General features: G+C 41.5%; 1 protein-coding gene across 5 annotated transcripts in view; it reads left to right on the top strand.

Moving 5' to 3' along the window:
* The window catches only part of KIF5A (kinesin family member 5A), a 95,127-nt gene that overhangs the window by 42,365 nt on the left and 36,888 nt on the right, over positions 1–15,874 (top strand). For all 5 annotated transcript variants that reach the window (XM_069972268.1, XM_069972267.1, XM_069972266.1 and 2 more), the window contains exons 3-10: positions 1,309–1,382; positions 2,308–2,412; positions 3,420–3,468; positions 7,761–7,816; positions 10,739–10,826; positions 12,172–12,296; positions 14,673–14,777; positions 14,871–15,019. In XM_069972268.1, the coding sequence (XP_069828369.1) occupies positions 1,309–1,382; positions 2,308–2,412; positions 3,420–3,468; positions 7,761–7,816; positions 10,739–10,826; positions 12,172–12,296; positions 14,673–14,777; positions 14,871–15,019 (751 nt within the window). The remainder of the gene's footprint in view (positions 1–1,308; positions 1,383–2,307; positions 2,413–3,419; positions 3,469–7,760; positions 7,817–10,738; positions 10,827–12,171; positions 12,297–14,672; positions 14,778–14,870; positions 15,020–15,874) is intronic.

Here is a 15,874-nt window from a genome sequence, read left to right as displayed (position 1 = left end):
AGACACAAGTTAAAAAATTTTTTTATTCAAATAAAAACACCCCCACACCCCTCATTAACCATTTTATAAAAAAAAAAACAAAAAAAAAAACGCTGGTCATCGACTTAGTCCACGGAATCCGACGTAATCCCCAGGATACCGATATCTGAAAAACAAAAAGGGAGAAACACACAAAAAACACATAAACAGGAGCACAACACCCATCATTGTGAGCGGTGTTGTGCACCTTACAGTATGCAGCATCTTTACAGATCGCTGCTTACAGTCTGGCCCCCAAGGGGTTAAGGGAGGATGTATTGTCCTTGGGGGCCAGACTGATGTCAGACTGCACCCATCCCAGCAAGGAAGGGGTTAACTGACCCCCCCTTCCTTGCTGGGAGGGGTGCAGTGCTGGGGAGGGGGTGGGGAGAGCTCTATACTCACCCCGATGTGTCCTCTTCGCTGGTCCGCAGCACAATGAAGTCACTGTACTGCGGACCGGCTCTTTATATGTGCGCTCAGCCGATCAGCCAATCAGCTGAGCGCACATATAATTCTAAATGTTTCTTCTAATAATGCTATTGTGATAACATAATTAGAAGAAACATTTGATGTTTTCATTAAATTAAAGTGATGATTAGTACAGAATGCTCTATTGCCGGCAATATGAATTAACGGCTTACTGGAGCTTCCTGTACTAATTAATATTTAATTAATAAAACACATTTTCGATTAAATAAATTCAGTTTCGTTGTTCAATAATTTAATTCTAACGAATCCATCATTTTGCAATTAAATATACTGTCAAAAAATAAATATATATATAAATATACATTTATTTATATATATATTTATTTTAACAGTATATTTAATTGCAAAATGATGGATTAGTTTAAATTTAATTATTGAACAACGAAAGGGACTTTATTACAACGAAAATGTGTTTTATTATTTTAATAGATTAACCATGAGAGACATCGGCATTAGTGCAGAGGATCGCAAACCCCGGTAATAGCAATTCATGTAAACTGTGTTCCCTGCTTTCCCAGATGCATCCAGAGGTGTTTGCATCACTTTCTTAAGATTTTATTTGTTATTTTTAGTTGAACCAGATTTCCAAGTAAATGACCGTATGTTTTGAGCCGCATGTCTATTTTTTCCCACGGCCGTAGTTTCATCCGCACATTTACAGCCGCATAAAAAATACAGCCGCACAGTTACATAGTGTGAACCTAGCCTTATAAATGTTATAATCTTCAAATCCTACCAAATACACCAGAATACGCAGGATGTCTGTAGTACTTCAATAAGATGTTGTTTTCCCTGTAGATGTGCTGGCTGGATATAATGGAACTATCTTTGCCTACGGGCAGACCGCCTCTGGAAAGACTCACACCATGGAGGTAAGGCTGGGTTTACATATATATGTTACATCCGTTTCCGTTTTGTTGTAAAAAATTGACCACAACTGATGTCACAACTGATGCCAAAAAGACATCAGTTGTCATCAGGTTTTCTATCCGGTTTTTTTTTAACTATCAGTTTCTATCAGTTCTATCAGTTGTCATCCTTTTTTTTTCCTATACGGCATTACGGGGGGCCATCGATCATCGATGTAGGAGGGCAGCAGCACACCAGAGCCCTCTACTTTGGGCAGCAGGACTTGGGGATATCCCCAATAGCAGGGGTAGGGAACCTTGGCTCCTCAACTGTTGCAAAACTACAACTCCCATCATGCCTGGATATCCCAGACATTATGAGAGTTGTAGTTTTGCAACAGCTGGAGATCCAAGGTTCCCTACCCCTGTCCTATAGTGCTGCACCTGTACAGAGGAGCTGGGGGGCTGCCCCCCTGCAAGGGGACACTATTGCACAGCCAGTGTCACAGGGACTTCTCTATGGAGAGCCATAATGCATGCGTCTGCACACGGCATGCCTCCGGGGCTCCATAGACTTTAGTGGATGCAGTGCTGGATAGCTGATCAGGCTGTTCGTCAGAACGCTGTAAGTAGCGTTCTGACGTACGGTCAGTCCGTCGGTCCGGCGGCATCAGTTGCAGAACGGATGATATGAACTGTCCCATTGAAAACAATGGGATCAGTTCAGGGATGCGTTTCCCTCCGGTGCTTCTCTACTGCGCCAGAGGGAAACGACGACGGATCGCAGTAGGTATGTATACTAGGCCTAAGCTTGTGTGTTGTAAAGTTACATTTCCCATTACCAGAGGAAGTGCATGTGTCTTTATAAAAAAGAAAGAACTCTAGGGAAATTACTTAGTATTACAGATATGTCACGTCTTATACACTGTCATTCGCTTTTTTCCCTCAGGGTAAGCTTCACGATCCTCAGTTAATGGGAATAATACCCAGGATTGCTCGAGATATTTTCAACCACATCTATTCCATGGATGAGAACTTGGAATTCCATATTAAGGTATAGGACAACTGTGCTCATCTGTTATGACTTTTCATAGTATCGTTTTTGCTTTCCTTTTTTTTGTTGGGGTCAGCCGCCTTATTTATTCATAAGGAGAACCTTGATCACATTCAGCATTGGTTAACATTATCCCTACGTCCTAGATGTCTAGTGGATGACATTCTTGTAGACCATCCTTAGAACGTCCAATGAAGCTGCCCAATGAAGTCAGTGGTGGTCTGCTGCCACTGCTCCTGTTACACGGAGCAAAGCAGAAAAAACCCTCACTGACATGATCGTGGTTTTTCAAAATGTTGAAAGACCACAATCAGCCGGCACCAAACTATTATCGGCAAGAATGGATGGTAATGCAGGTATGGGCAATAATTGTTTGCTGTAGCTGGGCCTCAAGACATATGATGAAAGAATCAGACAGAAGACTTATAGGAAGTCCTCAAGATTCCTAAATAAGGACAATACTTAAGATTAAAATCCAGCAGGAAACTTGGTGGACATTATTAAAATCAATGGAGTCTGTTGGGCTCTGTTGGCATCTGTCATGCAGCATAAAGGTCTTCTCGAGGATGGAATTTGTTACAGAGATCCAAAAAGAAGCCTCTAAAGCAGATTTGAACCTAGCCTTCAAGTTCCCCTGAAAGCCTTAAAGTCAGAGGCTTTATCATTACGGAGCCTTAACAGCTATTCTGTTGCCGGTGCCAGTGGTTTTAGATTAATGAAACGTAATGTGCACTCAAAGGTGTTAGCTGAATTTGTGAATGTAGCTCGAATTATGTTACAAAATAGGTTATTGATCACCAATTCTATTATTATAAACTGAGCACAAAGATCGATGACATTGTTGTACAGCTTATTCAGTTTCTTTGTTGTGTTCCATTTATAGGCAGTTTTCACATTAGCATTTGTATCTGTACTACAACCACAAGTTCTGGCACTACAGCAAGTCTGATGACCCAAACTGACAGACGCCCCAAGTATTAATGGTGGTTTCTGTTTTTTTTCTCCAGGTTTCCTACTTTGAGATTTACCTGGATAAAATTAGAGACCTGCTAGATGGTAAGTAAACTATCACAGAGATGAAGAGCCTTAATCTACAATGAAAGGAATAGTTTTGTTGTATAAGGGCCAGTTCACACAGAGTAAAATCGGCGGACATGTCAATTCTTTGAGCGGAAAGCAGCAGAAGCGGAGGCGTGAACCATCCCATTGAAACAGACATCAGGTGGGATTTTGAGGTGGAGAGCTCCACCACAGAATTCCGCCGAATTTATTCTGTGTGAACTGGCCGTATTAAGTAACAAAGTATTGTAGAACATTCTATAAAAGTTTTTCTGGTAAGTGTTTCCAATGTCAGTGGGCACAACAGTTGGGTATTATGTGTAAATTTTGTAGTTACCACTGTCATATATTAGGGTATGTTCACACTGCATAAAACAGGCGGAATCCCGCCAGTCTCAGCAGTAGCGTAATTTGATGGGGGCAGAGGGGGCTGCAGCTCCCGGGCCCACACAGGCAGGGGGCCCACTGAAGATTTGGCCAGTTAACAAATGTCTATTGGCTGTAGGTGGCCCCTGGCCAGCAACCAGTGCTCCTGGGGGGCCCACACAGCTACTGAATGTTGGGTCTGACCATTTAGCTGTATGCGCTTGTATGCGAGGAGAACATACATTTGAATGTAGCAGGATGATTGACAAAGCGAGGAGAGCATTGGCTCTCCACCCTGCCAATCACTGCTGTGGCCACAAGAGGCCGCTCCCTCCCTTAGAGCTGTGGAACATGGTGGAACATGAGTGATGTCACTCGTGCGCTCAGAGAGCAGGGAGAGAGTTGACATGAGAAGACTACAGTTCTGCAACCAGACAGCAGGTAAGTATGGCTTTTTCCCTTAGTTATAGAGGAGGAGACCTATGTGGGTAGGTGGGGCTAACTCCTGGGAAGGATGTTATCTATGGGGTTTGGGGTATGGGATGTGCGGGCTAACTGAAAAGGGGGTACCTAATTTAGAGGTACAGTCTACTCACGGTGGTGGTGGTGGTGGGGTTGTCTAACCACCAGGATTACCAGGAAGACTACTGCTGGGGGAGGGGGTGGCTGCATGAGAAATACATACCGGGGGATTACCTACATGAGATGGTGCTATAGGGGATGCCTACATGGAAGATACTACCTTTTTTGGGGGGATTACCTGCACTAAATGCTAGATAGATGCACAGAGAGGAGTCTAATTTTTAAATTAGGGCACAAAGGGCCCTAACTACTACTACATGGGAAATTAGAAATTATTACTATATTGGCACAGAAGGCCTAATTTCATGAAGGTACAGAGGGGCCTGACTACTATATGGGGGTGCACAGGGAGGGTCTATCTTCTATATGGAGGAAAAAGGGGGTATAATCTACTATGTTAGGGTATAGATGGTGGTCTTTTTACTATATGAGAGCATAGAGGGACCCTGCGAACTATATGAGGGCTAAAATTGGGTCTAAATACTACATGGAGGCATACATTGTCTGCTCTCATATACCCTGTACACCATGATTATTGGGGCTGATTTCTCCTACATTTTAATGTATTTTCACATATTGTTTCTATGGATTAATAAGGTAATTATTCCATTTAGTTATGTTGCACTGAGACTCACTCGCCCCCCCTAGGTTGAACCCCTAGCTACGCCCCTGTGTCTCAGTGTGCCATAGCCCGTCTATGGGAGAGGGTGCGCTCTTCAGCAGCCGACGCTCTCTGCTCAAAGAAGTGACATGTCACTTCTTTGAGCAGAGAGCGGCGTCTGTGGAGGAGTGCGCCCTCTCGTTCACTCACTTTGGGAAACTGAGCACGGCGGTGTGAACATACCCTTAGGCAGCGTTCTTGTCCTTACATTTCATAACACGAGATCTACATGATGGATCCAACTAACTTTTGTGGAATATAAACTCAAGCAAAAAGGCATTTTACATTGGTTTGTGTCTGTTCTATTGAGAAATGCAGTATGTTGCTGTTAGTATCTCTTCCGCCTTCCACCTTCAATCTGCTTACTAAGGTCTGGACTTTGCCAGGTAGTACCTTTTGGGGTTGTCACCTATTAGAGGCAGGTACAGTGCAGAGAAGAGTAAATTTAGGACCAATAGAGCCAAGAATGTTAACAGGAGGCACAACAGCAAGGTACTATGTGTGGATCTAAAAGAGCAAGGCAGAATCCTAGTCTATAGCAAGTTTATAACCAAGGTCAGTATGATTGTATGGGATAAAGGATACTACAGCTAAATTAATATGATGTTTAGGCAAGGACTGGAAAGGTGTTGTCCCTTTAAGTACAGCATTCTGGTTGACAACATCATTGAGCAGGGGTGTAGTCCTGTACCACAGAGAGATAAATAACAGCAAAATTTGTGGGTCCCGCATATACTTATTGGCTTATTTAGAAAAGCTGGTATCAGCTGATATGATTCTGTACATCAGTTCAATTCATTCTGCAAAAAAATTCCCCCCCAAAATAGCTATTTCTTTCATCCTCAGATGAGTGTTTTATGTTCTGATGTATGTGTTACCAGAGGGTTACACAATAGACAGCTGGCAGCATGACCTGGCAGACTATTCACAATTCTCTTTAATACAAGGCATGGCACATGTATGCAAATTGCTGGGCTTATTATATATGCAGGTGGAGCGCACTTGCGTCTTATCCATTAGGGGATGTAATGAATGCATTCATTACAGATCATTCTCTGTGGCATGCTTGAGGCGGTGATGATGCGCTTCTGAAATCTGATGCCCTAGAGTGTCCTCAAGACAGTGTCACATACAATTCTGTACAGCCAATTTGTGGTGTATGAAAAGTTATGTGAGTGTTATTATAATGAGAATATAAGAAGTTAGATCTGTTAATGCGTTTAATGACTATCACCAGATTTGACAAGTTCTGAGTGATGATCATGTTTTTTCATACCCCTGGGATGTAAAGAACATTTTCCAGAGTGGTGTTATTTATGTCAGTGTTTTATTCAGTTTCTAGAGTAGTGCCTCTCAAGCTGTGAGGGGGGCTGCACCAGTGAGGTGCCCCCTAGCTGCTGGTGGGGCACAGCTGGGGAGGCAGTTTTCACAAAAGTAACTATGATCTGCATTGTTTGCAACAATCTCCATTTAAGCAACATTATTAAGGTATTTTGTAATTGCTTTATTGGTATTTAGAGCTTAGAAGACAGGTGAGAAGTAGCCCTAGCATTATTTTCAGCTTTTACATGGACTTTCATCACAGATGGTGAGGCCTAGGCACCCTATTGGTCTATCAGGTGAGGCCCAGGCATTGCTTGGTCTGTTGGGTGAGGCCCAGGCATCATATTGCTCTATCTGGTGAGGCCCAGGCATTACTTGGTCTGTTGGGTGAGGGCCAGGCATCCTATTGGTCAGTTTGGTGAGGCCCAGGCATCCTATTGGTCAGTCTGGTGAGGCCCAGGCATTGCTTGGTCTGTTGGGTGAGGCCAAGGCATGCTATTGGTCAGTCTGGTGAGGCCCAGGCGATGCTTGGTCTGTTGGGTAAGGCCCAGGCATCCTATTGGTCAGTCTGGTGAGGCCCAGCTGTTGCATTGGTCTGTTGGGTGAGACTCCAGTAGAAAAAGTTTGAGAAGCCTTGTTCTACTGTGGATGAAGTTTTCTTGAAGCAACATATTTACTGGGATGCATATTGGTCCATTTCCTTACTGATGCAGAATACAATCAGTATATTACATTGAAGTATAGCTCACCTCCTCTCTGCTCAGTTGCAAGTAGAAATCCAAGTATTGCTGGGAATCAGTTATACTATTGGATGAAATGTACTCCACTCCACTGAATAAGTCAGCTTACCAATATTCATAATATGCTGATGTGACTATCCTCTGTCCATTTGCAAACATAAAGGACTCAAAAGCATAGCCATTTTCGCACCTTTGAGTTCCATAAAGGAACACAACATTTGACCCATAGAAATCAATGGATATGGTAAAGGAAAACTGCTTATTTTTGTCCATACTGTCATGTTCTCTCAGTTTTCCAATTTGTCATAGGATTAGAAGCTTAAAAGTACTGTACCTGGACCCATCATCAGCACTTCAACCAGACTTCACTGGTTTTTAATGGGATCCACTGGTTGCCGTAACCATGTCCCTTGTTTTACCAGCAAAAATAGTGCAGTGTATACTGTGCAGATTTCCCCCCAAATGTGATGCAGTCTGTACTGAAGGCTCCTACACTGAGCAGAGCCTAATATATTATTTAGTTTTAGTATGCAAGCACAATTGATGAGTGATTTATTTTGCGGCATTGATTTTCTTTTTAATGCTTTTTAATCAATTCATTCTCCTTCCTTTTCCAGTGTCTAAAACAAACCTCTCTGTACATGAGGACAAGAACCGCGTTCCATTTGTCAAGGTGAGAGCGGATTTTTTTTTTCTGCCTGTGATCTTATTGTTTGACTGCTGAGTTAATAATACTTGCCACAAACATGCAGTATATATCCTAATACAAGTACAGTCACATGACGTGGATAGTAAATCCAGGTTAAACCAATGACTTCTACATGCTAAGGGTTGATATATATATACATATATATATATATATATATATATATATATATACTGTATTTATATTAACAAAAAGTCACTGCGGCACTCCAATGTAGCTCGTGTTCAAACGGTGAAGTTTATTTCTCCCACAAAGTGCAGTTTTGTTATTTTATGTACATCCATACCCACGGTCCTTAAGGGTATACGCTGCTGGCACCAACCGCACAAGGCTCCTCGAGTGCTGTGTCCACTCTCTACTGCATATATATATATATATATATATATATATATATATATATATATATATACTGTATATATATATATATGCAAAGAAGGGGTCTGTGGAGCCTCAGTTGCGAGTTTCATAGCACAGGAATAGCCAGATATCCCTCTCTCCAGAGAAGGAAGCCCTTTGCCAAGCGGTCACTCCCAGTGGGGAAAGCACCAAACCACCCTGATACTTAGCCCCTCAGGTCCTCACTCTGTTGCAAGCATTAGGACCTTAATAGGGAAACCCCAGGGTGGCCCCTGTAAGTCAAAGTCTAACTCTGTTGCGAGTGTAATGACATAACCAAGGTAGGCATCCATCCACAGACAGCTGTTTCGGGTATTTGCCCCTCGTCAGTGTGGAGCAGAATTCTGGCTACGAGAAGCAATGAAAAATAGACCAAAAAAACACAATAATCACTGAGCTTGGGGAGATCAGTGAAAAAATCCAAGGGAGTTCTCATTTAAGAGTCTCCACTGATTGTCCCCTAATTTTATTTATTTGAATATTTTATTCAATCATATGTATATGCTATAATAATTAAAAAGAAGCGATCCCCAAAATGTGAATTATCCTAATATACGTAATAAAGTAAAGACATTTGTCAGCAGGCGCCAACTGTTTTATGCTTGTGTTTCTTTTGCCATAGGCAGAGTATTCTTTTATTGTATATTTAGGACACCAGAAAGGAAGATAACTTTTATCATTTGACATGTATTGTCTATACATAGAAAAAAATAGGCTTATTAGGGAATTGCTGTCTATGCAGCTTGATAGTATTAGGTATAGCTTCTTTTTAGCTTCCTGAAGATGTACCTACCATCCAGATGACACAATAAGAACAAATACTATTTATTTCTAATGTTTTTTTTTCTCATATATTTTCTCACACTTATTCAAACCTCAGCATTACCATTAAGATCTTAAACTCCTGGGACCCCATCCAAACCTTGAATAATGGGCACCAAGGACAGGGTAGAATTTAAAGCCCCATGTACATTTTCTTACTGTTACCTATTTTTTCCCCAGAATGTTATTCATGTTCCCTATTCATAGATATCCATAGATAGTGGGAAAATCATTCCAGTTTTAGGGCATGCTGCAGATTGTCATGTCCACAGCGTGTCGAACTGCAGTTGTTTCCCACTGTGGATTTCTCCCCTTGTGATGCAAGATGAAAATGTAATAACTGTGGTGCTCGACTATTCCCATCAGTCACACAGAGTTTCAATAAAATGGTAGCCCCTATGCTTAAATGGGGCCCTTGGGACAACAGAATGCACACTAGACAGATTACTTGCAGAAAAATCTGCAGTAAATCCATTGGCTTTCTTGGGTAATCACAAGCCCATCACAGTCTTAGGAAGCGAGTGCTTGGAGAGCACCTTCCTATGCATAGCAGGGGCTGGATTATTATAAATACAGATTATATGCCACCAGTAAAAATGGTCATACGTTAGGGATTGCAGAAGATTATTTTATGGTTGGCGTTATTAAACATGATACTGAACTGTAATTTGTGGGATTGCTAATCCTTTTTTTCGTCATGAACGATTGGGCACCATGTATTTTTATGCGTAATTTAGCCCTGTATTTCTCAAAGTAAAAGCATTTGGGCTAACCTTTACTGTCTCTTTAGTGTAATGGACCAATAAATACGTCAATTATGTGAACCTGACAGGAAGGAGTCACTCCATTATAAATGTATAGAGATAAATTGTGCCAGTGCTGCGGGCATCAAATAAGTATGAATGTGCCCAATGCCAATTACTGGAAGAAGAAAATCTATTCTTTCTTGCAGTGTTATGTGGAAAGGTTTTTTGCTAAAAGCCATGATCACAAAGTATTGATCTCACACTGTTTGGCTGAGGCTAGAACACAATATAGAATACTTAGTATCATTTCAGAATGTTCTGGGGATTGAATTATTTTCATGCTGTTCTGTGGCTCAGTTTATGCCCTTTACAGAGAGCAGTAAAATGTCAATACAAATTAGTGATTACGCTGAAAGTATGAGAAGTTATTCTATTGATGAGAATAGATTGCTCACTTCATAGTGTCCTAGTTTTTTCCCAATTGAACTCCATTATATCATCCTGCTTCGGATAAATAGGCGTGACATGTATCTTGTGAAAACTAAATAATTTCAGCAATTAACTGGAAATAAAAGTCTGATACATAATAAATAATGTCATACCCTTTTACACTGCCTATATAGACAGTGCGGAAAGGAATCATATACCTCTACGGTGCACAGGGCACCATAGGCCGCACCTTTTTGACACTATCCTGACCAGAGTAAAAGCTTGACAAAGGCACACTATTTTCAGGTATTAAGGGAAAGCTTTTATTAGGATCTGGGTTACAGTGCCACCACCTCTATAATGGTTTTTGGATGACAGATTTGCCTTATATAACTGAGTGTGATATACAGCGTGCACCATGCGCTCCCAACAATTGCAGCTAGGACTGTACTCTTAAAGCTAATGAGCATGTATTCCATTCTTCTCTTCATGTCAGGGCTGTACTGAGCGTTTTGTCTCCAGTCCGGAGGAGATCCTAGATGTGATTGATGAAGGAAAGTCCAACCGCCATGTTGCTGTCACAAGTAAGGCCTGACATATGTTATGTGATGCTGCTTGCTGTATATGATACATTGGTGGCAAATTGTCGATGTGGAGTTTATATGGTTTATATGTAGTTTATACAATACATTTAGGTTCATTTCACCTAAACCCAAATGCGTAGCATGTTATCCCTTCTTATTCTTTTTTTTATTTTTTTATTTTTAATGGCACAGTACAAAACAGTGCAGTGCAGTAGAAACAGTACAAAGCCTTTTCTTTCTTCTATTAACTTTATTAATAGTGAATCTGTCAGTTGCAGGGTATGTTCTTAACTGATAGCTGTTAGCTAACAGATTACCTTTAGGCCATGTTCACATACTGTATTTTTACAATAAACAACGTCCGTCATTGCAAGTTGCAACAACAGCTACTGTTTTTGACAATGTTCGATAACATTGTATTGTATAGAACACCGGTTGTAGTGTATACACTCTGTATATTCTACGGCTGGTGTACTATGCGGCACAGTTTTTCTATGCTGGTGTACTATGCGCACAGAAAAACTGACATTTCTATTTTGTGCGGCCGCTATTTAGTGAACAGCGGTCGTGCACACAACGTAAAGTAGGACTCCCGGCCATACTTTACATTGTGCTCTATGGCTAATTGGAAGGCGGGCACACCAGAATGTGCCCACATTCCAATTAAAAGGAAATGATACTGCAGACATCGGCCTTTGTTTGACACGTCAAACAGCGGCCGATGTTCATACAGCGTGTGAACATGGCCTAACAGTGTCAGTATAATAGGATATATATATTATGTGTCTCTGTTCCGGCACAAATTTTTTATATGCTCTTTTTTTGAGTATTTATACAATTCTCAACCCTATCTAACCCCTGAATGACCAGATGTGTTTGGCCTTTAACTTCCAGTCACAATTTTTTTTTTATTTTTGCTTTAGGATTTCACCAGTCATCATCTCGTTAGTTTTTCATTGTATGAGGCCTGAGGTTATCAGAGGGACACATGGACATAATCAGAAGGTCCTCAGTTTCCAGCCATATTACAATACAAGTTTAATTGTTATGAGGCAGCCAAACACCTGCTTCAGGGGTTATCAATGAATGCACAAGCAGGGCTTAGTAGGCAATGTAGAATAAGGCATCTTGACAGTCACAATAGAAAGGAACTTTGGGGATTGTTAAAGGGTTAAAATGACGTTGACCATGAAAAACTCTTAAGTAAACAAAATTGCCCCTTTGTTTATATGTGTTCCACTGATCCTGGTGATGCTTCCATCCTATGATGCCATTTTGACCTGTGTGCTGTATGTGACTTGTATCCTTTTCATGTTTTCTTACTGCCCCACGTTGTCTACTTCAGACATGAATGAGCACAGTTCCCGTAGTCACAGCATCTTCCTGATCAATATCAAGCAGGAGAATGTGGAGACGGAGCAGAAGCTCAGTGGAAAGCTGTATTTGGTTGACTTGGCTGGTAGCGAGAAGGTCAGAATCATAACCATGCAACAATAGTTTGTCATTTTGTTACACTCTGTGGAGAGTCTTTTGGGTCATTTGGATTTGAGATGTGCCTTAGGATACATTATATCCAACAATTGTATTTCATTTTTTTCTCTTTTGAGTGTCTTTATTTCTTGTTCTACCAATAAACCAATTCTTTATAGATAGGTATATGGGACCAGAGATCAGATAGACCTTCAAAAGAGTTGTCCCACCATCAGCAATATCTAGAGGGTAGTGGATAGATCAGGGGAACCTTGGCTCTCCAGCTGTTGCAAAAGCTTTATCTTTGGCTGTCCAAGCATGATGGGAGTTTTGCAACCACTGGAGAGCCAAGGTTCCCTGCCACTGGGATAGATGTATGATCACTGGAGGTTGAAACTAGGAGGCTGAATTGGATGCACATATGGCATCCAATATATTTCATATGGGAGGCCGTGGATCCCCATTCTTATAATTGCTGGGAGTCCCATCAATTGGACCACCAGTGATCATACATATTGTTAGGAGGACATCCCTATTAGCACCATGTTTTGTTTTGACAGTATTTTTTTGCTTTATATAGAAAGGCATTACCAATAATAGTGCACAGTCATTGAAATAGCAACCAGAAATTATGGCCTTCGGAATACGATAAAATCAATGTGAACTCAGACGGAACAAGACCTATTGATTTCTGCAGAATTCTCATTTTAGTCTGCCTGTATTGCCTTAGATTACAGAACACCGCAGTTAAGGAAATGAAAAGTAGACAGTTTATATAATAAACTTCTATAATTATAGGAAAAAAATTGTCCATCAATTTTTTACATAATTTCTAATTTAATAATTTTTATAGGAATCCAGATAGGCTGCCTCAGCATGCTGTTACTATACCCATTACAGTACCCAGGAGTTCATCAACTTATGTGTAACACTGCATTTACACAGAACAGTTTACACTAATTCAAGCCAATATTGATACTGTATATTTAAAGGAGAACTCTGGGCAAACTTAAAAACTAGGGACGGCAGGGGATGGTAGAAACAGCGCCACCGCCCCCAATAACCTGCTGATCTCCTGTATCTCCTGGTCCTCTGACGTCACCGCCTCACTCAGAATGCCCACTCAGCTATCAGTGATTGAGGTGGGACACCTCTGCAGTTACTGACTGGCTGAGCAGATAGTTTCAGTGGTGTCATGACACAAGGAACTGGCAGATACAGGAAACCAGAGGGTGGCAGTGAGAAGGGGCGTTACGGGACAGGTAAGTATATCTTTATTATTATGCTCCCACCACCCCCTGCCGTCCCTGTTTTTTTTATGTTTGCCACAAGTACTCCTTTAAAGGAGCTCTGTATTAAAAAAAAAAATTTCCTTGAATGTCAAGAAAACAAGGAGTGTGCATTTTTTTAGTACAATGTTGTACCAGAATGCTGCTGAAAGCTGCCATGAGACATCAGGATTGATGGGGGAGGCAGAGAAATCAGTGTAAGCAGCTCTGTCCCCGGGGCTGCTGACATAGAAATGTTGAAGCTTCCTTTGTCTTCCCGCTCATGTCTCAGAGACGCCTTCAGTCCGTTTACAATCACAGTTCAACAAACACCATTTGTTTATGCAATTATTCCTGAAATTTGTCATTGCTTTTGTAAGGCCCTGTACACATTAATGGTTTTCTTTACATTATTCTGCTCTGACAATCTAAAAATGTTGAGAAACTTCCTAATTGCCTTTAGTTGGCATAAACCGCCCTGCAGTTACTTTACCAGTATAAACCTCACCCTCCAGTACTTTTACTGAAAACAGGAACATGCATTATGATCCATTATGGCCTCCATGTCATTGTATTACAGTACAGTAAACATGGAAGAAGTGAAACAATGTAAAATGAGCCTTAAAGGAGAAGGAGAAATTGATTTCAAGTACTAACTTACCTCTCCCTGTGCCCGCAGTGAGTGGCAGGAGCGGACACAGGACCTCTACTCGAAGGCATTTTCCCCTGAGTTGTGATAACGTCATACCTTGGGGATAATGGCCTGTCCCGGCTTATAGACTGGCCGCTGTCTGACTGGCTGAGCGGCCAGTCCATCAGCTGGGTTGTGTCAGCCCCAGAGATCCCTGAGTCGGGCAGGGGGTCCTGCGGCCGGTCCTGGCACTCACCGCAGGCACGGAGAGAGGTAAGTTAGTATTTTTGCCCCCTGCCTGCTGCCAGCTTTTATAATCCCTCGGGCTTCTCCTTTAATCTCCTCCATTTAATTTCTTTATTTTTTGTGCTACAACTTGAAACTCTTTTATGGATCTTATATAAACCTGTGCAGTTAGATTTTCAATTTTCCACAACCTATATACAGTAATTCTTTTGGTGCTATCTAATTCTATAGGTCAGTAAAACTGGAGCTGAAGGGGCAGTGCTGGATGAAGCCAAGAACATAAACAAATCTCTGTCTGCCCTGGGCAATGTCATATCTTCCCTAGCAGAAGGAGCGGTAAGTGACAGCTACCATTGCTCTTCACTATGCATTTGATGCTTGCCATATAAAACCACACAAGTACTAATTGGGATCTTTTTCATGTTTTAGAAAGGTTACGTTCCCTACAGAGACAGCAAGATGACTCGAATCCTGCAAGACTCCTTGGGTGGAAACTGTAGGACAACTATGTTTATCTGCTGCTCTCCATCAAGCTATAATGATGCAGAGACCAAGTCAACTCTTATGTTTGGCCAAAGGTAAGTGTCACCCTTAAGACCCGTTCGCACAGTCGAAATTGTGTTTTTCATCTTAAAAGCCATGCTGTTTTCTCTTGAAAATGACTTCCCATTGACTTTAATGGGAAATTCATTTTGCATGCTTTTTTTTTTACACCTTTTAAAGAAGCAGGATGTAGTCTGTAGAAGGCCTTGAAGCTGTTAAGTCATGGGTTTCAAGGCCGTTATTGATGATGTGCCTGAAAGTTTGGAAAAAAAGTTGTATTGCTAAAGTGGCTAATCACATGCTGGATAATAGCCATATATGTAGCTGACATGCCGCATTAATCAAACTAAAAATAAATAGGTATGTAACATGTAAGCCAATGGGTACGTGGGGCCACCCATGCCATCTTGGATTTATCCCTTTTTTTGTTCTATGTGTATATAGATATGTTCACACAATGTTTGTTTTTGGACAGCCCTCATATTTTCACCTCAAATTGTCCCCTGTCCTTTTTTTGAACCGCCGACTGTTCCGCATACTGCGCCGTGCTATTACCGGGCACCAGCCTAAGCTAAATCAACTGAGGCGGGCTGGCCCACCACCAGTGGGTGGAAACCCCTGCCCCTCTATAATGCGGCTCCATTGATTCTAAAGGAGCCGCGTCATAGTGGGCGGGGGTTTCCTCCTAATTGGGGTGAGCCAGCCCGCCTCAGTTGCTTCACCCTACTTCAAAAAAAGGACCACGGCAGCAGCTTCCTGGCGCTGCCACCGTTTTATCCAAGTGCAAGACTTAAAGTGAATGTACTGATGGTATATTCGCTATAAGCAGTTTAGGGAGCATTTTGTAAGCGGATTGTATACACATGTGGGTTAATTTATCAATGTCATAA

The sequence above is a fragment of the Dendropsophus ebraccatus genome, chromosome 5 (genome assembly GCF_027789765.1).
Source record: "Dendropsophus ebraccatus isolate aDenEbr1 chromosome 5, aDenEbr1.pat, whole genome shotgun sequence".
Classification (NCBI taxonomy): domain Eukaryota; kingdom Metazoa; phylum Chordata; class Amphibia; order Anura; family Hylidae; genus Dendropsophus; species Dendropsophus ebraccatus.
Note: the sequence above shows the minus strand (reverse complement) of the source record. Positions and strands in the feature narration are given on the sequence as shown.